Below are 25,881 nucleotides of genomic sequence, written 5' to 3'. Positions count from 1 at the left end.
GTGCTTCTTTAACCTTTAAGTCTTTGCAGTTTTGCCAAGATAACCACATGGAGTGCACAGGGGTGGAGGTGGGAGAGAGTTGCAGTTGCTCCTTTCTTTTTCTTTTTTGCAAGCTGAGAATGAGAAGGGAATGTAGGAAGGGAAGGGAATAGACCTGAAATGCAAACTTGTCCATTCACAGTTGTGGAGTGGAGTGAAGGGAGCAGTATGGGCCCTGTGGTTTCTGAAGGGGGCCCTAATCCATGCAGTGCCAAGGCGCATGGGTTGTTTGTGTTCCCTGGTAGGTGCCCTCTGCAGTCACTTCCAGAAGACGGTTTGCACACGCCGGCACACCTTCCCCAAATCAAATCTAAAAACAACTTTCCCTTAAACTCAAAACTTCTCTTGTGTATGAAACTGACATCCTTGCTTTAATTTTCCCAGTGGGAAGGGAAGAATGCTTCCCCTATCTTCTCATGCTAACAAAGCTGAGACTGGGATGAACCTGACCTGATCTAGTGCAGGACCCACTGGGACCTCCTGTGTCCTCCATGAAGGAATAACAACTTTCTTTTCCGTTCCTCCTATCCCTATAACAAGCCGGGACAAGAGGCTGAGTATGTGCAGCTGGGATTCTAATTGTGCCATTGTTCCTAGCTGATGGGGAGACAGATTGCAGTTACTGAGTCTTGCATGCCAAATCTTTTCTTCCTAGCAGGAATGGGTAGGTTGTGGTTTTTGGGTTTGTTTGTTTTTTACTACTGAAGGCAAATCTCCCTCTTCATTCAAACCCCTTCTCAAACTTCATATTGTGAAAACGTTGGCTCAATATCTCAGTCCCTTTCTTCAATATCTCAGTCCCTTTCTTCAAGCAAAATGATGCTTAAGCATGTGTAATATCATTTGCTTGTGTCGATTCAATGTAGTATCTCATATCCTCTCTCTCCCCCATCTCCCTCTGTTGTTCCATTCCCTCCCAGCTGTTTCATACTTCAAAATCTAGACTGGAAGCTCCTTGAGGCAGAGACCTGTCCTTTTTCTTTATTTGCTATATTTCTCTGTAAGGTGCCATGTTCACTGATGGTTCTGTGCAGATGATAAAAGCCGGATGAGCTGCAAACTCATCAGGATATTTTAGGCATCCTTAATTTGCATAAATGTGGTGGCTGCCGGAGCATTATCTTGTTGCATTTCTCTAGTGCATTTTGTTTCATTTTGGAGGAGACACAAGAGTGGTGTTGGCCTTGTAATCCCCTTCCTTTAGTCCACTCTACAATCATGCCCTTGTTGTTTTGTAGCAAAGTTACTGGACTTGAACTGAGGGGAGATTGTTGTTGTATTGTGTGTGTATATCATAATGTAAGTTGCCTTACTGTGTGCTGTGCCCCCAAAAGCAGCCCATACAGTTTATAAATAACATGTATTATGGCTTAAGAAGCTAGATCTGAAGCCTGCAGGCGATGGGAAATAAATTAGCCTTTTGAAAAAGGAAGAAGCTTGTTTGAACTATGTTTGTAGGAGTGCCTTGTAAGAGGAAGCTCATTAAACCTTTTGTGTATTGATCATCCCTGTTTCAATTAGAGCCAGTGAAAGCTTCTGGGTTCTCTCTTTCTCTCTCCATGTGGGGAATAAAGGTTGGCCCGCCTCTTGGTTGAAGGAGCCTTTGAAACAAGTAAGAGAGAAAAGAACTAAGCTAGCTCATAGTTTGAAAAAGCTCAAGAGAGATTGTGCACACATTGCCCCATGCCAAGAGATGTTTGTGCCGTTTACTAACAGGCCAGCCTCCAAGCTGTGGCTGAAGGGCATTCCACTAGCAGGAAGGTAAAGTAAGGATGTAAACTGCCTTCTTCCTATAGCAAAATAGCAGTGTCAGATACCCCAGGCTACAAAATGCTTACTCCATGATAAAGGGAATAAAAAAGGAAGGCAGGCGCAAAGAGGAAGAAAAATCTCCCACACCAGTATGTATGAAACTTGGGGGTGTGTCTTCAGTCCTTTGTGTACAGGAGAGGATTTGCCAGCAAATGACATGCCCTTCAGCGTTTGAGAGTGGTTGGCATTGCACAGCAGTTAAAGTCTTGAAGCCTGTGCACACTTGGGAGTAAGTCCACACACATGCAGTGAGGGTTGTTTCTGAGTAAACGTCCTGTATGAGTGTGCAACTTGCTTTCTAAGATTAACCTAAGCCTTGCATCTGTAATGGGAGTATTCATTACAGGTATTTAATGAGGTTCCACGGAAAGGGGCCTTTGTGCACAAACAAGTGGGGAAATTCATTTCAAATGATTTAATTGCGTCCAACCATTCTGAAGTGCTATTGATGTTTGAGAATTACTTTATTCTAAATGATAACAACTGGGCTGGAAGGTGGGAATTTAGTTTGGAACACTTCAGTTCAAATCCTACCTTGCCAAATTAGGCAGATAAGCTGCCTACATTGGAGACAGCAATATATTTTTCCAAGTGGGCGTCAAAGCAAATATGCAAAATAAATGAACACACACAACTAACATCTTGAGAAGGTTGAATATTTCTGGCAGATCTGGTGACTGATCAGTGGTGAGGCCTGGCCTCTGATAAACTTCTTTCCAGCTGTACAGCTCCATGGGTTCACAGCAGGTTGACCTGCTAGGTAGACCTGACATCCAAACAATGCAACTGAAACCCTCATCCCCACCCCCCCACCCCGACTCCCTTCACCTCCTGTAGCCCGTAACTAATTGCACTGCCGCTACAATTAACTTCACAGCACCTCACCCCACTGCATTTCCCCAAAGAAATAAAACCAGGTTAACAACACTGGACTACACTCCAGAGTTGTCATACTCATGTTGCTTAAGGAAGGGTGTGGGTAGTGTTATCACAACACTGGGCCACTTTGTAGGGTTGGCATAACTCACACCTTCTCAGCCACAGTCTTGCTCCCTGCAATATAATAATAGAGGACTTTAGTGGCATTAACAAAGTACTTTTTAAGATGTTTAGAAACTCAGAAAATTCTCCCCCTCCCCCATGCAATAAGACTTGAATGAGGAAGCTCATGAGCTTCTGTGTCCGCTACTACCATTTGTTTCTGAGTTGACACACTTCCCTAGTCACAACCACACTAAAATTCTGGAAATCTGCCCCCCCCCATGGGGCAGTGATCACTTCCCCACCAGAGAAGATAAGCAGAAAAGGCTTAAAAACAAACCAAGAACTTAGATAACAATGAGTATTTCACTCTAGCTTTCTAGGATTTCATTGCTAGGAATTCATTGCCTAAAAACACTGAAAGGTGGAAGCAAGCTAGTTTCGCACAGAACAAATGAGAAGAACAGTACCTGTACATTTTGCCTTCAGGAGATTATGGTCTGGGGAAAACCCCAATGAGCACGCGTATTGAGATGATTATTGAGATGATATATGTGAAATGCAGGAATTAAAATGGGAATAATATTATGAATCAGGGTTCTTCACTTTTCACAGTGGCTGTCATGCCTCAGCATGACAGGCAGGTGTTTTTCTCTATACTATATTTGCACTAATCTATGCCATTGTGCTGTTTTCATTGGCTGTTTCCCAAAGTTCTAGAGACAGGGATGGGGGAAAGAGGAGGAGTCAGGAGGGGGAAAGTTAGGGACTGCAGTAAATGACTTGTGGGAGTTAAGGTCTTGATGGGGGGGAAGGGGTGTGTGACAGTTCTGGTCCTCTGGTGACGGGGGGGGGGGGAGAGAGAGGAGGAACTGGGGAAGGAGCAGGTGGAATTGGGTGGGGATAAAGGTGACACTTGAAGGAATGATGGAAAATATGGGAATAGGAAGGTGTGAGAGGGAAGTTTTAGGGCTCTGGTGATGGAGAAAGAAAGCTGGAAAGGAGGAAGAATTGAAGAGGGGGAAATGGGAGTGTGGCGTTAAGGCAGCCATTTGCAGTGCTGTGGGAAAGCAAGAGGGGGCACTGGGAGAAATGAAAGAGAATATGTCAGTGTCCCTTGCTCCATGCTGCGCTCAAATTCTTCCCTCTTCCAGTCCTCAGCTCCCTCATATGAGACATATAAAGGATGTGGTCCCCTTAAATATTCCATTGTGCCTTTACATAATAATGTGTTTCTCCCCTGGTGCCATGTGCTGTCTTCAACACAAAGTTCCAGATTCAGTATAGTAATTTAGAACAGATATTTCATTAACAAGGAAGAACCATTATAAGTACAGCATCCATCTCCAACTGAACAAGCTGGACTGCTCTTTCTAAGGAAGATGCCAGCGTGAGCCTGCTGAGTCGGAATTCATTTGCAGGTTTGACATTTTCCAACTTGGGTTCAACAGAGACATAAGGCTCCAGTCCCTATACACACTTAGTTGGGATTAAGTCACCTTTGAACTCAGCAGGGCTTACTTCTGAGGAGAAATCTATAGGACTGCAGTGTGCACATGACTATTTACAAAAGAAAGTAACTGTCTCTCTTAGGGGTTTGTGTATTCTCTTCATCTTGCTCTGCTGATTCACTGCCAGTTGAAAGTAGGTCATACCCACTCCACATCGTGGCCACCACACTTGTTAGACCTTCTGTCTAAGCTCTGGTGTGTGTGTGTGTTATGTATCTGTTTGTTAATCCACGAATAACATGACATATGTTGGACAGAGCAAGCTCTGGGCCATGGGAGCTTCTGCCTCAACAAATGCGGTGCCCTCCTGTTGCTTTGTCTATGCTGAAAATATTATTTTTAAAGTTGCAAACAACAACAACAACAAACCACCCCAGTTATCTTTTTTTGTTAAACCCTTCTTGTTGAGTTTTACTATTACTTCAGAGTAGGGGAGGCTTGGCTAGGTAATATTGAGAGAGTGCAACAGAAATTGAGCCTTTTGCTATACTGTATTCCTTTGGAAACTAGCTGGTCTGCCTGTTCCTAGAGGTCAGTCAGCCACAGTTGCTCAGAATTCTCCCTCCCCCCCCCACTAATTGAACAATCACCATATGAACAGTCCTTCTCCCACTCCCTTTCCCAGGGGCCTTCTGTTGGAGATGCTGAAGAGATGGATAGTCAGTATGGCGCTTCCCCAGATGTGCAGGGGCTGAGGGGAGAGTGAAAAGGGGGAAAATGTGAAGGGGGTGATGAAGCAGCCTGGCCTATTCAATTAGGTGTGGCATAATGGATCCAGTAAATTTAGAACAGATTATTAATAGAAGGGGAGATCTGAAACTACGGCTAGAGGAAGCAATGGTTTGTTTGTTTGTTTGTTTGTTTGAGTGTGTGTATGCATGCATGCAGATTATCTTTAAAGGGTACCAAGGGTGGGAACTGAAAGAGAGCAGAAGCTTACAAGGTGTTTTGAGAGAAGGGCAAGAATGAATGAGTTCAAGTTAAAACAGGTTGAATGAAATGTTTCCAGACTGCAAAGGTTGTCCTGAGAAACTCTGGAATCTCTTGGTCTGGGCACCTTAGGAAGGAAGTGTGTGTGTGTGTGTGTGTGTGTGTGTGTGTGTGTGAATTAGGAAATGGAACACACTATTAATTCCATAGATTGTTAGAGTATATTAGTGTTGTGCCAAACTTTTCAGTTTATTTTGCCCATTCAAAATAGAGGCAAAGCAACGTTGCTACCAGAAAAGGATGTAGAACTTAGCTATAAATAAATAAAATAATCAAATCAAATAAATTTCAAGGGAAGAGGCAGATGGGTTTGTGCTTACCCTTGGAATTAACAAGGTGGCTGAGAGCTCTGCTTGCTTAGTTGAAACAATATTATAAAAAGCCCCATGTTTCTTTGCAGACAAGATGTCAGCCTAGCAGGGCTTCCTGGAGTGACCATGTGACATGGCCAGGCTGGAGTACAGGGCTTTTTTTTAGGGTGCTTGCTTAAGCTAAAAGATAAATTAATTTCCCAGCCACCAAGTTCTCCACTTCTGCAAAGGAGGGAGGAGGGAAAAGCACATCTTTCACAGTCAGAAAATAGTTTTCCCTGAAGAAAAAAGCCCAGCAGAGTTTGGCACATTGTTGGAATATATGGAGGCCTGGATACTGAGTGGGATTTATGGCTTGTCAAACTGCCCTGATGAAGCCACGTCCGGGTCTGGTTCTCTGATTCAAAGGCAAGAGAATGTGTGGCTAGCAGCAATGCTGGTTTGGGTGTGAAGCCTTCCCCTATCTGGAAAAGGTGGCTTGTTAGCAAATCCAGTCACCTACTATTTGGAATGGGGTGGGGAATTTTGGGGAGAAATCAGACTGCATCAGTGAGGAGAGAGATTGCTGTCCTGGTGTGCTCTGCCTTTCTTTTTAGTACTGACTGCTATGGAAGGCATGGGATGGCAGACTGCAGCCTTCATGGACCTGTGAGAGGAATATTTTCCTCTTGGTTTGCATGCTTTTGACTTCAGCCCATTTTGAGCTGTGTAAAGTGATGGGAGAGGAAAACTGAAGCCACCAGTTTCTCCAGTCTTGGGGACAGATGGACGCATTTCACAACTTGCGTATGAGGGACCCAAATGAGCTAGTGCTCTGAGGTCAGCCCAGCGTCATACAGGCTCAGGCCTTCCGGCCCTGTTGTCAGGAGCTGACTATGCGACAAGGGGGAGTGTGTGTTGAGTTTCCCAGGGAAGTGCTTCCAAAGGAAGCGGGTGGGAGAAATATTCTACACAAGAGCACACATTCAGCATCTGGTGCCACCCCATGGAGATAAACAGGAAACCTTTAACAACTCATTTGTCACTGCAAATGAAAACAGCCAGTCAGCTGCCAAAGGAGAGGCTGGAGCCACAAAGCTCAGGAGGTCAGCAGGTTGGAGATCTGTGATTCCATATCTCATGAAATGGGACAGGAGCTGCGTAGGGCACAGATAAGAATCTAGAATCATTCTAGGTCGAAAGCAGCATGCTGGGGATGAGCACGAACAATTCCAGATTGAGCAAAACTACATTTTTATGCTGCAGGTGGGTTAGTGTGCGTGCAGCCAAATTCCCTTGCCTTATTCCAGAAGAGAGCCATTATGTTAGTAGGCTTACCCTTGAGTCAGTGAACTGAGGGGTGCAGTTTTAGACTGCTACCCTCAATCTGCTTATCACAGAGAAGTCTTTAATCAGCCCCGCATATTATAGTGGGCTAGAATGAGCCAAGGATTGAAGCATTAGTGATGGAAAACCACCAGAAGAATGCAGTATGGCAGCCTCTGAAAATAAGCTGTTTTTGACAAAGTAGAACAGATTATTATTGTGCTCAGCAGAACAAATGCATATTATTCTATTGGGTGGTTTTATTTTCTTGTGAGTCTAATTTTACAGCAACAACAGAGAGAGAGAGAGTCATTGTTCTTTGCACTTGGGGTTGTACAGAGGCAGAATTGCCTAAGAGTTGGTTGTTGTGTTTATCATTTTATTTTTATTTTAGGTATTTATACTCCATTCTTCCATAAAATTCTCTGAGTGGCTGGGTGATGTTGGGTTTTCAACATCGCGGTGTATCATCAGCCAAACATTGTGGTTTGGCGATATACCACAATGTTGAGAAAAGCTGCATTGGCCTCAGCCAGCAAGATGTGGGGGAGCTGAGGCGCTTTCACCCCAGCGCCTCATGGGGCTCCAGCTCCCAGCTAGTTTGCTTTTCCCTCAGTGCGTTGGGCGCTGGAGGCAGAGAAGCTCAGGAGCTGTGATGGTTTCACCAGTGAATACCACTGAGTGAAGCTGTCAATGTGGTCTGCTCCCACATATCGGTCCTGGACGATATATCAATATATTACACAGGCCCTACTTATGAAACACGAAACCTAGAGAGAGAAATATTGCACCATATCCAGTTTTAAAATCTGGATGTTTCTTCCATGAGGCAGCTGGTAACTAGAAGTATCTGCGCTAATGCTTTCCAAGAGGTAGGTAACTAAAAGCCCCATTCTCCACAGAGTTAGGTGCTGTGTGTGTTCTTCAGAGTAAATATTCTTAAATGTTGCTATACCCTGTGTTAAGTAGGTAAAGCTTGAGTGTTCTCCCACACTAAGGACTGATTGAGCAACATTTTAAGCTGTCAAAGCTTGGATGCTCGTTTTTAGCAAAACAACAATCCTGGATATTTTTACTTACCGTATTTTTCGCCCTATAGGATGCACTTTTTCCCCTCCAAAAATGAAGGGGAAATCTAGGTGCGTCCTATGGGGCGAATGCAGGCTTTCGCTGAAGCTTGGAGAGCGAGAGGGGTCGGTGCGCACCGACCCCTCTCGCTCTCCAGGCTTCAGGAAGACATCCGCAACCTAGGCAACCCTGCGGGAGTTCTCGCAGGTCTGTCTAGGCTGCGGATAGTAGCCAGCTTCCCGGAGCGCTGGGCGCGCTGAAAGCAGAGCGCCCGGTGCTTTGGGAACACATCCGCAGCCTAGGCAGCCCTGAGGGAGGTCCCGCAGGGATGTCTAGGCTGCGGATAGCAGCCTGCCACCTGGTGTGCGGGGCACCCTGAAGCAGAGCGCCCCATGCGCCGGACAGACATCCGCAGCGTGGGGAGCCCTGCAGGAGTTCCCCGCAGGGCTCCCCATGCTGCGGACAGCAGCCTGCCGCCTGGCGGGCGGGGCGCCCTGAAGCAGAGCGCCCCGCGCGCCGGACAGACATCGGCCAGCCCCACAAGCTCAGGGGACAGCAGGGAGGCGCAGCGCCGCCATCCCACTGTTCCTCGACCTGGTTCCTTTTTCCCCTTTATTTCCCCCCAAAAAAACTAGGTGCATCCTATGGGACGGAGCGTCCTATGGGACGAAAAATACGGTACATTTTTTTCTTTCAACTAGAGATTATAACAACAATTAGAACAATGAAATCAGAGCCTGAGTGCCACTTGTTATGAGTGTGGTGTCAATCAGTTATGACAACCTCTTAAAATGTTAGTAAAATTTCAAGGACTGTTTCTCCCTCTCTTCTCTCCTCCTCTGCAGAGTTTCCAAAATACCAAGGTATTTTGAGTACAAAGCTTTTAGGCTTCCTCCACGTACTATAGCAGACCCTATTCCATTGGCAACTGCTGTTGAGATCCTTCTAGAAAGCAGTTCACTGTTCACTCTGCTGATCACTTTGTTTGAAACGTTGCCAATTTCTTTGCTGCTTGTCTTTGTGGCGCATGCTTTCTCATGCTGTTTCACAAAACATAAGATGCATCTATAGAAACATTGGCTTGTCAATGTTGTTTCTTTTCCCCTGGTGCTAATATAGCAGCAGTTGTGTTGCAGAGTGGTTTATGAAGCTATTGATACAGTCCATTTTAGCTGTTGTGCATGAATCAGGCTGGAGGTGTGGATCTGTGGGACATATTCTCCTTCCTTCATATCAAAGGGTCAGCCAGCTGGCTCTGGCTCATTCCTTAGGAATGTGTTGCTTTTTCTTCATCCCCAAAAGAAAAGGTAGCATTTGACAGCTCTTTCTCCAGCTTCATCCATTTTTCCTGGAGGCACAACAGTGCAATGGGAAATGGTGAAAACAGCATAGCAGACATCGATCCTCAGTGTTGTTTAATTGTTGCGGAATTAGACTGTGTGTGTGTGTGTGTGTGTGTGTGTGTGTGTGTGTTGATGGATTCCTTGCCCCCTATATGTGATGCTTTCATTTCAATAGCAGTACTTAATACTGAGCATATTATACCAATCCTGATCTGACTGCACTGGCTATCAATTAGTTTCCAAGCCCAATTCAAAGTGCTGGTTTTGACTTATAAACATCTCAGGACCACAATACCTCAAGGACTGCCTCTCTACATATGAACATGCCAGGACCTTGAGATCATCTTCTGAGGCCCTTCTTCGCGTGCCTTCTCCACAACAGGTCTGGAGGGTGGCAACACAAGAGCAGACCTTTTCTGCAGTGGCTTCCCATCTGTGGAATGCTCTCCCCAGGAAGGCTCACCTGGCACCTTCATTATGCACCTTTAGGTGCCAGGCAAAAACGTTCTTATTTAACCAGGCCTTTGGCTGATTGACATCCAATTCCCTTTTAAAATATATTGGGGAGGGGGGAATTATTCTTGTTTTTGTTTTTATTATGTATTTTGTGTTTTACATTATCACCTAGTGACCTAGATCAGGGGTGAGGAACTTGAAGTCCACATGCATGAGGGTTTTCCCATGCCTATTTAGGGGAGTGATCTTCATGCAGATGCAGCTCACAGGGAGAGAGGTTTTAACTCTTCCCCTCTCACTGCTTCCCAGCTGTGGTGTGGCTTGTGGGCTGCCTGCTGAGAAGGACATGGATTCTACCAGCAGATGCACAATTTGATGGCATTCTAGACATTATTACAACCAATTACCAGTAGTGATGATGGGGCATGTGGTCTTTGGCACCAGTTCACCAGAGATATGCTCTGCCTATTTGTTTCCCCAAGTAAAACAAGATGGGCTGTTTGATGGCAATGGTCAAGTATGAGCAAGCAAAATCCATCCATTCAGCTGGCTATCTGAACCTGGCTCCAGTTCCCTGGCTTCAACTAAATGTGAACCTGGAAAGAGTTTGCATTCTGCAGAAGTGAGACCAGCTGCTGCTGGGCAAGCCCATGTTTGGCAACAAGTGGAGGATTTTCACCAAGATTAAGGAGATTAAGGCCCTAATGCCCTTTGATAGTGGGCAAAGCTTTATTAAGTCATAAAAAGTGGAGTTGTAATCCATTTGCAATGTGCATGTTGCTGCACTGCCAGCAGGCCAGACTGAAGCTGGATTGCAGCACAGTGGCAGGGATTTCTTCCACTGTTGATTGTGGGTCTCTCTCAACAAATGACAACCCTACCTTCAGAATGGTGCATCACTACAGCTCTTGGCAGAACAGTGAAGGAAAGGCAGGCATCCAGCTGAGCTGTGTTACATTTTTAATCAGTGGAAAGCTGAGCCCTGAATATGGGAAATAGGGCCGCTAATAGCAATTCATTATGGAGAGGAAAAGCCAACTCATGAGTGCAGGAGGAGTTGGACAACCTGCAGCTCTCAATGGTGGTAAAATGAACTGAAGAAGCCCATGGAACATGTGTACTCTATATCCACGGGGCCTCTTTTAAAGGACTCACCCTGTATAACTCAATTTAATAGCTTGAACCTTGAGTCCTAATCTCATTTTGACCAATAATGTGTTTGCTGGTCTCCTATGACTTGACAATGATCAGCTTTGCAGCTTGACCCCTGTGCAAACTTATTCAGAAGTAAACCCCATTGGGCTGGATTCAGCTATTGGATCCCACTAGCAGAAGCCAGCACAAGGACTTCTGCTGGCCCAAGGGGGCTTTCCATCCCTGACCTCCCTCTGCCCCCCAAGGTGGCTTGTGGAAGGTGTTGTGGGAAACTCAAAACAGTGGCTGGAAGGAGGAGAGGGGAAGAGAGATTGTTCCATCTGGCAAGCTGAAATGCATGTGCTGATGGGACAATCTCCTTAGCACTCCACTGAATTCCTCCTATTGAGTCCAGTGAGCTTTCCAAGTAAGTGTGTATAAGGCTTCAGATATAAACAATCTGGTTTAACATCAATTGGATAAGGAATAAGGTGTTTGTTTCCCATCCATAACAAATGGGGATACCAAGTTATATGTGTTTTGAGATCCTATGCAAGATGAAGACAGTGAAGTTCTTCCTGCATTTAAAGTATGGTATTCATTTTTGACAATGCGCCCTGGAGAGAGCAATGAACCCCCCTTCCCCCCTAGAAGAATATGGTAAACACAAAGTGCTCTAGTCAGCTGGGCCCCCAAGTCTCTCTCAGCTGTATGACTGTTGTCTCTGTTTAGCTACTGCAACAAACATCCTAAGATTTGTGGAGGAATAGAACTAGAAAATCAATTAGCTGTTCAGTTCATAAGATAAAATAGCAGGGAAGGTTCATTATTCTCTGAGATTTTCCTAGATCAAGAGAGGGCAGGAAAGGGTGTTATGGAGATTGGCTCTCCTCTAACAACTACCAAGGTCCATATTACATCATTTGAGAGTCCCTACTAGGAAAAAGGAGTCAGGCATGGCATGGTCTTCTGAGATTGTTCAATTTTTTCATGTCCACTAAATAGTATAGAGTCCAATTCTAAGCATGCTTATTCAGATGTGAGCCCCATCACCACGTGAGTGATGTTTCTCTTAGATATGTTAAGCTAAAGTCTTCAGCCTTGGGTTGCATGGTACTTGAACTGCATAACAATTCATACTAGATTTCTAATAATTCTTTTTCTAAAGTTTGCAGCCCTCAGGGAAGCGTAATGATAAATGTTCAAGCAAGCAAGAAACCCAAAATAGGTTCTTCAACACTTATGATTCTGCATCCATCTTTCAAGCTTGTTAGGGTGCTGGTTTCGTTGTTGAATAAGTTGACTACTGACTAGTTTGGCAACTGCCAGACTCATAAAAACGATGCCCACTGTTCCTTAATCACATAAAACTATTATGTGTATCACTGCTGGTCTTCTAATTCAGATACCAAAGATAGCTTTTGCTGCTGAAAAAGATGTACACTGTCAAAAATGGTGTCTCATGCCCAGCTAATGCATTGGTATGCATTGCCTTCTTTAGAGCTGACACAGGGCCAGCTGGTTAAGGAACCTGTTTGGGAGCTGCTACCCATAGATCTTTGGTTTCATTCATAAGCTTCCACTCTCCTGAGACAAAACTGTTGCGAGTAGACCTATGAAACATCTTACTGTGAGCTGATCTTCTTTGCACCAGCAGGGCATCTTCAGCTTCAAAGTTGCAAAGAAAACCAGTCTCTGTAACAAAATAACTCTGCAGATCTCAACGGTTTCTTTATTGCCTTGTGAGGATGCTTTGAGTGTCTGTGAGAATTGGCTTGGAAGACTTTAGACTACAGGTAGGCAAACTAAGGCCTGGGGGCCAGATCCGGCCCAATCGCCTTCTAAATCCGGCCTACGGACGGTCCAGGAATCAACTTGTCTTTACATGAGTAGAATGTGTGCTTTTATTTAAAATACATCTCTGGGTTTATTTGTGGGGTGTAGGAATTTGTTCATTCTCCCCCCCCAAAAAAAATAGTCTGGCCCCCCCACAAGGTCTGAGAGACAGTGTACCGGCCCCCTGCTGAAAACGTTTGCTGACCCCTGCTTAAGACGGTATACTTGTATTCATATCTTGGCTGATGGTGGTGGAGACTGATGTATCCTTAAATTTGTAAAAAGGATGAGGGACTTTTAACTTATTTTTCAGCTGTTAAGAAGCATTCAAGGCTGGTAATTGAATTGTTTAAATAAGGAGGGATACAGGCAATTCTTCGTGAAAGAAGTGGACTGCTGCAATGTCTTTTAAGCTAGCTGATGCTACTGTTAGCTGTTGCTATGGGAAGGATTTGAAGGTGAGAGTTGTTCCATTCCACGGCAAGCAGTGATATGCTTGAATATTTGAGCTCACATTGGGTATGAAATGTAATTGGAGATATTTACTAATATTTCAGTAGCAATTTATTTCTGGTGTGTGATTCCCTGAAAGCAAACTGTGAGAAGAACATATGGACCTTGTCTATACACTTCTTGTGAAGTTTACATTATTGGAAGCAAAGCTTCTGTCTGTTTTAGGAGACTGAAAATGTGCAAGAATTTCATGGTGTATGCTTTACTACATTCTGGACTGTCTTGCAATGTATTGACATTGTGCGCAAATAGTGACTAAATGGTCTGTTCCAGATGTTGACTTTAACATTCATCGGCCTCAGCCAGCATAACCGATGGTCAAAGTTGATGGAAGTTGTAATTCAACAACATTTGGATGGCAGTATGTTGACTAGCAATGGTCTGTTCTGTGGTTAGTTACCTCAGGTATCTTTTTTAGCCTTGCTATTGCAACAGTAGAAGCCAGGATGATTTGCTGAAAAGTCTGCTGGTCTTGCAACTTGCAGTCCTTTGCTCAAATGTGAGTCAGCCTGTTTGTTTGTTCATTTTGTTTAGGACTTTTACTAACCGTCCTGTCTCAGAAAGAGCCCAGGACAATATACAACAAACACAAAACAAAATGCATCAACCATCAATAAAAATGTAGTGTGTGTGTGTGTGTGTGTGTGTGTGTGTGTAATAAAGTAGCAAATTCAGTTTTGTCATAAATGACTTGCTGGTATGGTTTTGGGCAAGTTGCTCTTAGCAGAACCCTCTGCCTAGAATTAAGTCCCATTGAGGTTAATGGAACCTACTCCCAGGTAACTGTGTATAGGATTGTTGTTGCAGTAACTTGTAAACAGATGTTATTTCGCTTCCTAGGCCTTTGCAGGCCTAAAGAAAATGCCCACATAAAGCTAAAACAAATACAGAAAATTGTGGAAGTAGAATAACTATCACTTGGAAGCCAACTGTCTTCCACCACCAGCACTCCAGTTGCCAACACACAGTGGTCTCACCAGAAGACAGCTCAGTCGGTAGAGCATGAGACTCTTAATCTCAGGGCTGTGGGTTTGAGCCCCATGTTGGGTGAGATTCCTGCATTTCAGGGGGTTGGGCTAGGCTAGATGGTCCTTGTGGTCCCTTCCAATTCTCTGATTCTATTTATCTTCTATCTAAGTCGCTCCTTCAGGTGGGGCTTGGTGCACTCTGCCTCTTGCTCCACCTTCAAACTGGACTTTGGGGAAGGGGAGTTTCTGACCAGAGAAGCTGCTCAAAGTTGGAGAGAGTTCAAGCATGTGTGCCTGTCTGCTTGCCCAACTCATTTCATAAGCCCTTGCTGATGTTCTGACATAAGCAGCAGACTTAACGCATGACCCATTGTCAGAACCAGCTTCAGTGAGCAAGCTGAAGCAAACAGAAAGCTGTTTGGCAGGTTTAAGCACCTTGAGGTGCATGAGGTGGCAGGTTACAAATAAGAAAAAAAGTCAACAGGCTGAAGACTGAAGACATTGGGGAAGCAAGGATACATTAGGGATCACCAAAAGAAGATGGGACAACGGGAAGCATGTTGTGTGTTAATCTGGGTCAGTAAACAATGGCTAGAAAGCAATGCAGGCTGCAGTTCTTCCCAGCATACGGTGCTAATCCTTCATAGTATGCTGTACGCAAAACCCATCGGGTCACATATGAGGTCCAACTGGCAAATACTTAAGCTCCATCCCTTTTGTCCTCCCTTGTCTGTGGAACTAATTGCTCCAGTTCCATAAGAAGAGTCTTTGTTTCTCTCCTCTCTCCCCAACGCTCCCCCCCCCAATGGTGAAGGCTTGCTTAGATACTCTGTATTGTTTAGCATGGGATGAATGGCTATCTGTGTTCTTGGTAAGGAGGGGGGTGGGGAGTGAGCCTCTGTGCTGGCTAAGGACTGGCAAGCCAGTGGATCAGCACTTCTGCTGGTACAGGCAGAAATAAGTAAGCATCTGGCATAGGAAGCTTGAGAGTTCACAATAAAGGCATGGAGACTTGACTGTGCTGCTTTTCCAAGGTTTGAGCATCCTTGCTTACTTGTAGGAAGACTTGATGATGTACAGCTTCCCCCACCCCCTTTAATTGCCCTGGCACAGATTGAATTCAGAGATTTGCCTTCTGCTTTTCACTTTTCCCAGAAGTAGCTTTGTGAAACTCCTTTCCCATTCAAATGGCATTTCAACAATGGTGTCGTACTAAAGCACCAATGAATTCAAAGTTGCTCACTGGCTGCTTCTGGGTGACAAAAGGCTCTTCACCCCTGTGATTCCATGCATGCTTCTCATGAGTACAATGAATTGGCCTCTGAACACCTTCTTAAGCTTTGTCCTGTCCTGTCCAATTCCTTGTGAATTCAAGGATTATTTATTTATTTCATAAAATTTACATACTGCTTGGTTGTAGAAAACCTCAAAGTTGTTTACAAAGTCAAAGCGCCTAGCAAGTTGTTCGCAGCAGAGATGCAACAGTCATGTCTCCCAGGCTGAGCAGCAGATCCAACAATCCCATTCACCACCTGGAAAAGCTATTCCGGAGGTGGCTGCTTGGGGATGTGGTGGTGGTAGTCAAGCTAGAGGAGAAGTCCACCACCACATGGTAGGCATGAAGATGTGCTTGGACTTGTGTTTGAATGGATTCATCCTGGGATCTTTGCTGCCTGTGCTCTAGCTGGCGTCATTGTCTGGAGCTCCTCAGCATTCCCAGGAGACTCAGGGTTCAGCAATCTTTTGGCTGTAAGCTTCAGTGTCCAAATGACTCATCAGTAGGGAGAGATTCCGCTCTGTCTCTCCTCCTGCCCTCCCTATGCACCAGCCCTCCCCACACTACAGCTGCAAAGTGCCTGCCTTCCACCCCCTTTTCCCTCACTCTCACCCCCCCTTCCCCAGCAGCTGTATTGTAAAGAAGGAGAGGCTGAGGAGGTTTCACATGTTTCTTAGAAAAAAACCGAGGGGCAAGAACTCCCACAGGGATTTCTCATTTGAAGAAAGCCATCAATACTAAGCAGTTCAGGGTTTCTGTCATGGGAAAAAACTCCACATTTAATTTAGAACAGTAAAAGGGGGTTAAAACTCCCTTTTGCTTTTTGCAGAGCTTTCAGAGAAAACTAGCTGTATGATAAAGAGCTTCCGGCCACACTCTTTTAATACACACATTTGTTGCTGGCAACTGCATACCCAGCTGGGGGGCTGTATTTCCCTTTGAGGGAGGTGTGCGGCGATTGATGAGCAACTTGAAAAGCTCCCTCTATGCTTTTTTCTCATTTTTTTTAAGCCAGAGATGTTTCAAACAGGCATTTCCTTCACCACAAGTTGGTAAACGCAGGCAAAGCAGACCAAACTAATTTAATTAAAATCTCCCCTTCAGTGTGGTAACTGAATCCAGAGCAGCCTTGAAATTCTATAGGCAGGATGTGCAATCGTTTGCTTTTTCTTGCAATTCTTTCCCCTCCCCCAGAAATGTGTTATGCTGGCCAGTTGGAATCGGTATTCTCCTGCTGATGTCTCTCTCCTTCAAGAGGGTTATATGTGTGTGATGGAGGGAAGTGGGGAGGGGGAAATAGGTTCTCTGCTAGCATACTCTTCACTTTAATCCTTTTTTCTGAACAAGGCGAACCACTTCCAAATGCAGAGGCTGCTGCACAACAGAACATTCTGTTGTGCCTTGTGTCCCACAAAAATCCCTGCACATGGCAAACTAGCTTGTTAAGGAGAAAGCTAGCCTATAATCATTTGCCCCCACTGTGTGTGTGTTGCGTGTGTCTCTTCCTGCAGCCTTGAACTGGCAGTACACTTACCACCTCATTGAGTCCTAGGCCTATATAGCTACAACAGCAAGACCCAAATGCACTTTGTGAAGGAAATGAGCCATTGCTTACAAATGGAGCCTCTTGAGGCTGTTTGCAAGCACTACAGTCGTACCTTGGTTTGCAACCGCTTTGGATTACAACCGTTTTGGATTACAACCGTTTTGGATTACAACCACATCAAACCCGGAAGTGTGTGTCCCTTTTTTTGGATTACAACCCAATTTTTTTTTATTACAACCCATTTTGGGGGGGAGGCCCCATTGGCGAAAGTGCGCCTTGGGTTACAACCTGTTTTGGTTTACAACCAGACCTCCGGAATGGATCGTGGTTTTAAACCAAGGTGTACCACTATACTTTGGCTGGCGTATGCAGTGTGGCTGTGGACTAGAGATGTAGGTCACATACTTGCTTAACTTTAATAAATCCTGCTAATATGCTTTAAGCCCAATGTCCTCACTTCCAAGAGGAGTTCAAAGTCAGACTAGAAACAAACTTGTTAAAGATGAGTACCTAAACCCTGTTCCTCAGCTTTTCACTGGGACCTCCTCCTCTGTGCCTTTTTCCAGGGCACTCCACGTACTACAGAGTGAAAGGTGGGCTTCTTCTCCAGAAAGCAGGGCTGATAGGATCACTGGGAATCCCTGATATGACTTGACTTGACCCTGAGGTCACATCTACACTCTACATTTAAAGCTCTATTATACTTCTTTAACAGTCATGACTTCCCCCAAAGAATCCTGGGAACTGTAGTTTGTTAAGGATGCTTAAAGTTGTTTGGGTCCCCACCCCCAGCAATCTGAACTCTGGTTGAGCAAGCGGCATTGTTCATATGTTGCAACTCACTCCCAACATTTTTGACCTAGGAGATATATGCATCCATAAAAGTTCCAAGTAAAGAGGAAGCCTGCGTAAGGGTGTCGCTGTGTGCACTTTTTTTAAAAAAAGAAGGCAGTGATGAATAAAAATCACATCCTGAAACCTCAAGGTGAACTGTGCTGTGTTTCTTCCCCTTTGCCAAGTCAAAGCATTTCCTCCCTTCTATTCCACAGTAGAGACATCGGTGGCTAGAGAAACATTATTATAGACTTTCTGTTCCTCCCATTCAAAAATGAAAAAAGAAAAATTATTTTGCTGACATCACATTTTACATTTAAAATGTGTTTAAGTTTGAAACAAACAGGGTTTTATGGCATAAAGGCTCACTTTTAGTCAAAAGAGTTCTTTTCCCCATGAAAATCCTCATGATGTCCCACGTTATAGCAACCAGACATAAACATAGGTGGAAGTTCTTTCCTTTTCTTGGGTGTCTGGGGTAGAGAGTTGTTGAAATCAGTCTTGAAATCTGTTTTAAATTTCTGCATTTAGCTCACATGTTTACAACCACTGTGGAAAGATACCTGCACAGATAGTTTCCCATGAGGAGACTGGAGAATCTTGCTGAGTTTGAACCGGTGCCATGTTTTTGGGTGTGTGTGTGTGTGTGTGTGTGTGTGTGTGTAAAATAAAGCATATTTAAGGTCTGCACGGACATTCTGGAACTACTTCTGCAGAAATCTTTATTCTTCTGTTCTTTGCAGCTGGGTTTTAACAAGCAGTGGGTAAGTGTCAAATATGTTGTGAGTACAAACCCCACTTCCCCTTGTTGAAACATAGATAAGAGAGCACCCATCTCTGTAAGGGACACAGTCTTCGATTTCACGCACATCTGTGATTTGCCCTCCCCCCAGCCTGTCAGAGGCTTAGTAACTCTAGGATATACTGTGTGATTCAAAGCTAATATATACCACATGGCAAATGTCTAATACACCAGGCCTCTTTGGCTGATTTTCAGATTGGGACAAAGTTTCAATTTGTTTCTCTAAGCTTTGTCCCTGCATATGTAACATATAGGCTGCAAATCTAAACATATTTACTAGAGAGTAAGATCAATGTGGGTGGCTTCTCAGTAAATGTATTTTTAGGTCTGTACCGCCCTTACCTTACTTTACTCCATCTCAGGACACCCAGTAGGTGTTTATCTAGCTGCTGCTTATTCCCGTTTACAAGGTTTCAGAACGTCCCACCAAACTGGGTCAGGGAGAGCAGGGTAGTGTCTCTTCTAATAGTAGATAGATGTATAAATAGAAGAGGTCTCCATTTTCAGAAAAGCAAAGGCTGGAAAGTAGGTACGGAGTTAGGTAGGTAGGTAGGTAGGTAGGTAGGCAGGTACGAAGTATTGCTCTTTCTTAAGGCTTGTGACCAAGTGATATTTTATTTCTCCATTGCTGTGCTAAAAATGAACTGCTGGGTTTATCTCTTGCTAGCTACACTTCTTTATCTAAGCAGTGGAGTGGTACCTCGGGTTAAGAACTTAATTCGTTCTGGAGGTCTGATCTTAACCTGAAACTGTTCTTAACCTGAAGCACCACTAATGGGGCCTCCTGCTGCCGTCGCGCCACCAGAACACGATTTCTGTTCTCACCCTGAAGCAAAGTTCTTAACCAGAAGTACTATTTCTGGGTTAGCGGAGTCTGTAACCTGAAGCGTCTGTAACCTGAAGCGTATGTAACCCGAGGTACCACTGTAGCTGTAATTCTAGATCCTCACAAGACCCTGGAACATGAATGAGGAGCCTGTGACCCTCCATATGTTGCTGGTCTACAGCTCCCACTCGCTGCCCATTAGCCATGCTGGCTGGACTGATAGGATCAGTCCAACACCATCTGTAGGACCTCATGTTCCCTGGCTGCGCCTTGAAAGACTGTAGCCTAACTTCAGTACAAATGGCAAAACCCTCAAATAAATGACATAAGTGCATTCAGATTTTAGGGTTGTTCCAAAGAATACTGTCAGTCTTAAGCTGGACCTAGGGAACTATCAAGCCTCAAGGATAGCAATAGCCCTTGTCCCTTGAGAGGTCCTTCTTGGAACCTTGTGCGCCTTCTCTCCCCTAAGTAAAGAGGCTCTTCTGCCAGAAGAGAACAGCTGGTTTTGAGATATTATCTGTTCCCTGATCATTCTCTTGGGGTTCAGGAATATTGAAATCTTCACTGCTTCTGTCTCTTTGCCTTTGCTGAAGTACAATCTCTAGCATGACCAATGGTGAGGAATGATGGCAGTTGAGAAGGCTATAGGTTCCTTATCCCTGGCTTACTACCAACATTTTTAAAAAATGATTAAAGATGTGAGCAAATCATTGCACTCCTGTTAGAGGCCTGCCATATGGGTGAAGTATGGTGTCTGTTTGGGAATGTGTTCCTAGCCTGTGATCCTGATAGGAGGAATGTGGAACATTCTTTAAGAGCGTTGGCATCCTTAGCAGGAGCAAGTTTGACGACACACTTCTTTGTCATAACAGGAAATTCTGGCCGTTTTTCTATGCAATCAGTCACTGCTTCTGTGCAGACTTCATTCTCAAACATATGCACATTTTTGGCACACAGATATCACCCCTTGCCATAATGGATGGTGCTATATAATCCTAAATATTCAGAGCGGCCAAGTCTTCCAAAGTTCCATCAAAAAATGGGGGAAAGGCATGGAAGATGAGATCATGACAAAACGGCCTAGCTAAAGAAACAAGCCAGCGGTGGGGTGAGGGAAAAGACTGGGCTGGAAAGAGCAATAATCGCACCCATTACCACTGGTCTCTTGCAAACTTCCCTTAAACTTAAGATACATTGCAACTTTGCAATTGTTTTTAAATGTATAGTCATGTTTGTAAATAGTTTTTAATATATACAGTATTTTTTTTATAACACACATTGTTGGGAAGGGAAGTCTTAAATTGTTATTTCTCTCCCTTTTGTTTTTTGAATGCTGGGTGGGGGGCAGCCAAAGCAGAGCCAAGCTTGAGTCCAGCAGGATGAGTGGCCAGCATACTGTTTGCCTGTGGCTGAAGCACTATTCAGCAGGGGGCTCTCCAAAGGATGCACTGTTTGCTAGCTAGGCTCCAGAGACTGCAGGGAAGCAAATGGGCTCAAGTGTGGATGGGGATTGAGCCTGGGAATTTTGGGATGCAGAGCATTTGAAGGCACTTATTTTCCAACAACTTGTGAACTGTCCTGTGATCTTCAGATGAAGGTTGATAATACAAATTTAATAAATAATAACAATAACAAGGTTTCAGATCTGATTTTACAATACTATAATGTTATTAGTTCTGACTCTCTTGGTTTGCTTTTATGCTCTCTTTAGTCTTGGTATGTTGTTTGCGACATCTATTTTGCTTTTAATGATTGAATTACTTCTTTTGGTTTTGTATACCTTTGTTGCCTGCTCTAATTGCCTCCATTTGAGGAGGAAAATTTGGGTTATGAATTAAGCAAATAAGAATTTGTGGCCAAGTGCTTAAAGAGGGTGGGGCTCCATGCTTTGGCAATGCTATAGCCTTAAGGGGGTACCAAGACGCAGGTTATGAGGTTTCTGGTCCAAGTCTTGGTTAATCTTGAAGGATAACTTTTGGAAGCATCAGAAATGACCTGTTACAGCTCGTTTTGCTTGGGTGGCATGGTGTGGATGACTTATACCTGCCCATGCCCTGCAAATATGGAAGATCTAGAGTACTGGCAAAACACTGTATTAAATGGACCCAATCTATTCCACCTCCTTCACTTTTAGGGCTCTTGTTCTGACATGCTGGAGGGTGTCCCAGGTATCTTGAATGGATCTGTAAAAGTGCTTTGGTGTTAGGGAGCTTTAGGGCTGCAGGTCCCTCCTTTTTCTAGGTGGGTTGAAATGTGGGAATGCTGGAAATGCGCTTTGTTTTGCTTAGTGGCTGAGGTTCAACTGTTGGATAACAAACCGTTCCTACTAATGGCAAAATACTTTCCATGTGGAATGATTCTTTCCTAGTTGTGTGTAAGAATAGCAAAAAATAAAATAAGATAAAATAAATGCTTGGCTCCCCCATCCTGAAAATGCCGCTATTTCAGGAGTCATTGAAAGGCGCCTTGGCGTCCTCACTCTATAATTTTTTCACCCAGGAATTTTGCCAGCAGCCCACTGCATGAGTTTGAAATGAGTTTTAGAATTACAGGGCATGTGGAGGATCTAAAGATCCTGGCTTCTCACCCAGCACCTTGCACCGTCTCACACCCTAAAATGACCCTGACCACTACCTAGGTACAGATTGTCCAAGCAAGGCACGCCACATGCAAGGTTCCTACAGGAGTTAAAAACTTACCCAGCTGTTCCAATAAGTAAAGCAGAAAGCATTGTAAGCTGCAAGGCAGGACAGGGAATAAAAACCAGGAAAGGAAAGGAGGCATGAGAAGGGAATTTTAAAACCATGTTGTGGATGTCTCTGAAGAGGAGACTTGTGCATAAAAACATTTTATAGCGGTTCTTGCAGTTTCTTTTTTAATGTGGATGTATACTGCATATATGTACCGGTATATATAATAATGCATATGTGTGATTACTGCATCCTGAATGATGGACTTTCAGGCCAACATGTGGCATTTGGAAAGTCACAGATTTTGAGAAGAGCTCAGGTTCCATATTCACACAATTCATAGTTTCATTTGGACCCTGCTTCCATTTGTCTCTGTATTCAGAGCAACTGAATATCTGTATATATATATATCTGTATTCAGAGCAACTGTTATATCGGGCCACATTTCTTTCTCCCCTCGGGGAGACCTAGGCTTCCCTTGGTTCCATTGGAAACCAAGTCTTTTGTAGACTAGTCTCTTCCAATACTCAAGTGAATCCAGATCTGTGTGCAGGTTACTTTGGAGGCATCAGAGGTGTGCCTGTCTCATGTCAATATAACTCCCAAGCTATCTTTAGGTGTGAAAATGTCAACAATGACATGGTTGTTGTTATTAAACATCCATCTTGTCTAAAAAGCAGTAACGAATTTCCTGGTTTCTGTTCCTTGCAGCTACTAAGAAATGACCCAATGTTTTATTTATTTGTACTGTTTGGTTAAAAAGAAAGAAATAATATATTAACATTAATAACATTTTCCCTTCAGAGGCCATTCCCAGCTACCCAAGCGGCATGATGGAAGCCACTCGAGATGCTGGCATCAAGCAAGCCCCACCAACGCGGACAGAGAAACCAGCTGCTGATTTTGCCTATGTTGGGATAGACGCCATCTTGGAGCAGATGCGGAGGAAAGCCATGAAACAAGGGTTTGAGTTCAACATCATGGTAGTCGGTGAGTCTTCTTCCCATGTGGTTCACTTTAGTCAGACTATGGAACTGGCTCCCTCAAGAGAGGTGGTGATGACTACCAGCTTGCATGGCCTTAAAATAGGACTGGACAAATGAATGGAGGATAAGGCTATTTATTTATTTGTTCATTTATTTCATAAAAAATATATACCACTTTATTGAAAAAAATTCTCAAAGAGGTTTACAAAAACATACAAAATCAGGGGAAATTTACATTAAAATTGCAAGAAGTTAATATACTAAAACAGATTAAAATTCATATCAGTATCTGTAAGCATCTGGGTAGGCTGTCTAAGCAAGAACATTTATAGCAGGCACTGAAAAGAATAGAGTGAAGACGCCTGCTTGTTATCAATTGGCAGCGAGTTCCAACGTGTAGGTGCTGCCACGGTAAACAATTGAGTTCTTACAGATGCAGAACAGGCTAGTGGCTCTGTCCTACCTCCACAGTTGGATGCAATATGTCCCTGAATACCCTTTGCTGGGAATCACAAGTGGGTAGAGAGCTGTTGTGCTCATGTCCTCCTTGTGGTCTTCTCATAAGCTCCTAGTGTTGGCTATTGTGAGAACAGGTCCAGCAGGATTCTTCTGGTGTTCTTGCATATACTGCAGCAGTGCCATTGGGGTAGAACCTGTTTCTTGTATGGCTTCTTAATAGAATTATTTTCTCTGTGTATCCTTGCAACAGAGGGCTTAGTAAGAGTTGGGAATTCTAAAGTTATCAGATTTGATAAATGCATTCCGAAACTAATTCCGCATGTGTTGTGGGCTGAATGTCAAAGGTGACTGTGTGTTTCCTCTAATAAGCTTCTTTGTCCTGACTGGACTGTCAAAAGAGCAAGAACTTGTACCTTTTAATAGTTTGACTCTGTTGCTGCAGCCAGAATAGCTGTATTGCATTTGTCATTGATTGTTTGGGACTGCTAAATCGTACCCCTGCAGACACCCACTGGAAAAATTGCCCTATCACCTGCTGATACATTGATTAATTGGTTGGGACCATCAACCTTCTCTACCTCCCCTATTCTCCTCTCCAGAAAGCACTCTGATTTCTTCTAGTGCCCCAGCCCTTTCAGCTGGTTGGTGATGATGAGGGTGGTGTTGCTTGCTGAAGTTTTGCAAGAGATAAGTAGCCCTACAGGGGCTTATTTCCATTTTTAGGACTAAATGTGACCTCACTGCAGGTTCTTTGTTTACAATTGGATTCTCTGATGGTTTGGGAAGAAGTGGCATGGAAGACTTGCAACAGAAGGCTGTGCTGCAAATCTGTGTGGCTTACTTAAAACACAAATTAGTGCATTCTTGGTTCCTGCCCAGTGTTGTGTGTGTATGAGATAGAGAGCGCGAGGTCTGTGTAGTCACAAAGTGGGAGGTATGAATGTTACTATGGAAGACACCAGCTTATCCCTGACCCTTCTGAACATCTAGATACAACATTTTTGCATACACTATCTCGCAGTTGATCTATGAATCCCAGGTTGGAGGAAATGCCTACTGTATTCTCTCATGCTTTGGAAAAAGGGGTGTGTTTTCCTTCCACCTGACAGCCACTCACTGCTCATAACTCTGAAAAAAAGGTGGGGCTCATTGCCTTTATGAAGTTCACTGGACACAGTTCTAATATTTCTTGCTTTGTCAGATCTTCCTCTGTGATGATGTCACTCCTCTTGTGCTCTGTCCACAAGAGGCTTCACTTGGGAATTAAGAGGCTGTCAGTTCTGCAGGACAGCGCAGAGAAGAACGCTTTCATTTTTCACAATCCCAGAACTCTTCTTGTGAAGTGCCAACTTCTAATTAATTGGCCGGAAGGAACAAAAAAATGACACATTATTCAAGTGCTGTAATTAGAATGACACCAGGGGGAGCTGGCATTACTTTTGAGTCTGGGCTGACTGCCTGCCAGCTGGACTGGCTTCTACAGTATATGAAAGAATTATTCTGGAATTCTGAATGAGAGAATGGGCTGGATTTATAGCATTGCCAAGTTTATGGCATTAAGCAAAAGTGGTGAATAGGTCGCAGGTTCAGAAAGGAAGGGGGGAAATCACATAATTAAGACTAACTGCCAATCAGTCTGCCTCATCATATTCTAGCCTTCTATGTCACTGCTATTTCAAGGGATAGGAAGGAACTCAATTGTCTTTAGTTATGGCAAGCTGTGGTGAGTCAAAGATGAAGCATGTGGCCTGAATAAGATGGCTAGTAGTCCAACTCCAGGTGTACAAAAGGACAATGTAACATGAGTCCTAATGTATGGCTGCAGTGAAGCCTCAGGGAGATTTTCTCTGTATAAAAGCTAGTTCTGACATTTAATCTTTAGTCATGCTGAACTTATTGTGTGCACACATGTGTTGTGTACATGAGAAGTCCAGCAAAATGCACAGAGATGCATTGAGCCATTCTGTGCAGGTCTGCCTTTGCACATGGCTTGACTTCTTGTTGGGAGTTCCAGCTGCAGAGGAACAAGCCATGCTGTTTTGATTTGTCTGGTTATTTGTCCATCTAGCCTAGTATTGTCTACTCTTGACTTGCAGCAGTTCTCCAGGGTCATAGGAAGGGGTCTTTCATGTCACCTGCTACCTGGCTCTTGTTGTGGAGATGTTCCCCCTGCTGTAAGATGGAGAAGAGAG

The 25,881-nt window shown here is 44.1% G+C and overlaps 1 protein-coding gene across 5 annotated transcripts in view; it reads left to right on the top strand.

Moving 5' to 3' along the window:
• SEPTIN9 (septin 9) overlaps window positions 1–25,881 on the top strand; it is a 205,117-nt gene that overhangs the window by 158,702 nt on the left and 20,534 nt on the right. For all 5 annotated transcript variants that reach the window (XM_053376053.1, XM_053376055.1, XM_053376054.1 and 2 more), the window contains one exon: window positions 23,049–23,234. In XM_053376053.1, the coding sequence (XP_053232028.1) occupies window positions 23,049–23,234 (186 nt within the window). The remainder of the gene's footprint in view (window positions 1–23,048; window positions 23,235–25,881) is intronic.

Source organism: Podarcis raffonei, chromosome 2 (assembly GCF_027172205.1).
Source record: "Podarcis raffonei isolate rPodRaf1 chromosome 2, rPodRaf1.pri, whole genome shotgun sequence".
NCBI lineage: Eukaryota > Metazoa > Chordata > Lepidosauria > Squamata > Lacertidae > Podarcis > Podarcis raffonei.
The sequence above is the reverse complement of the archived record's forward strand: the minus strand, read 5'-3'. Positions and strand labels throughout refer to the sequence as shown.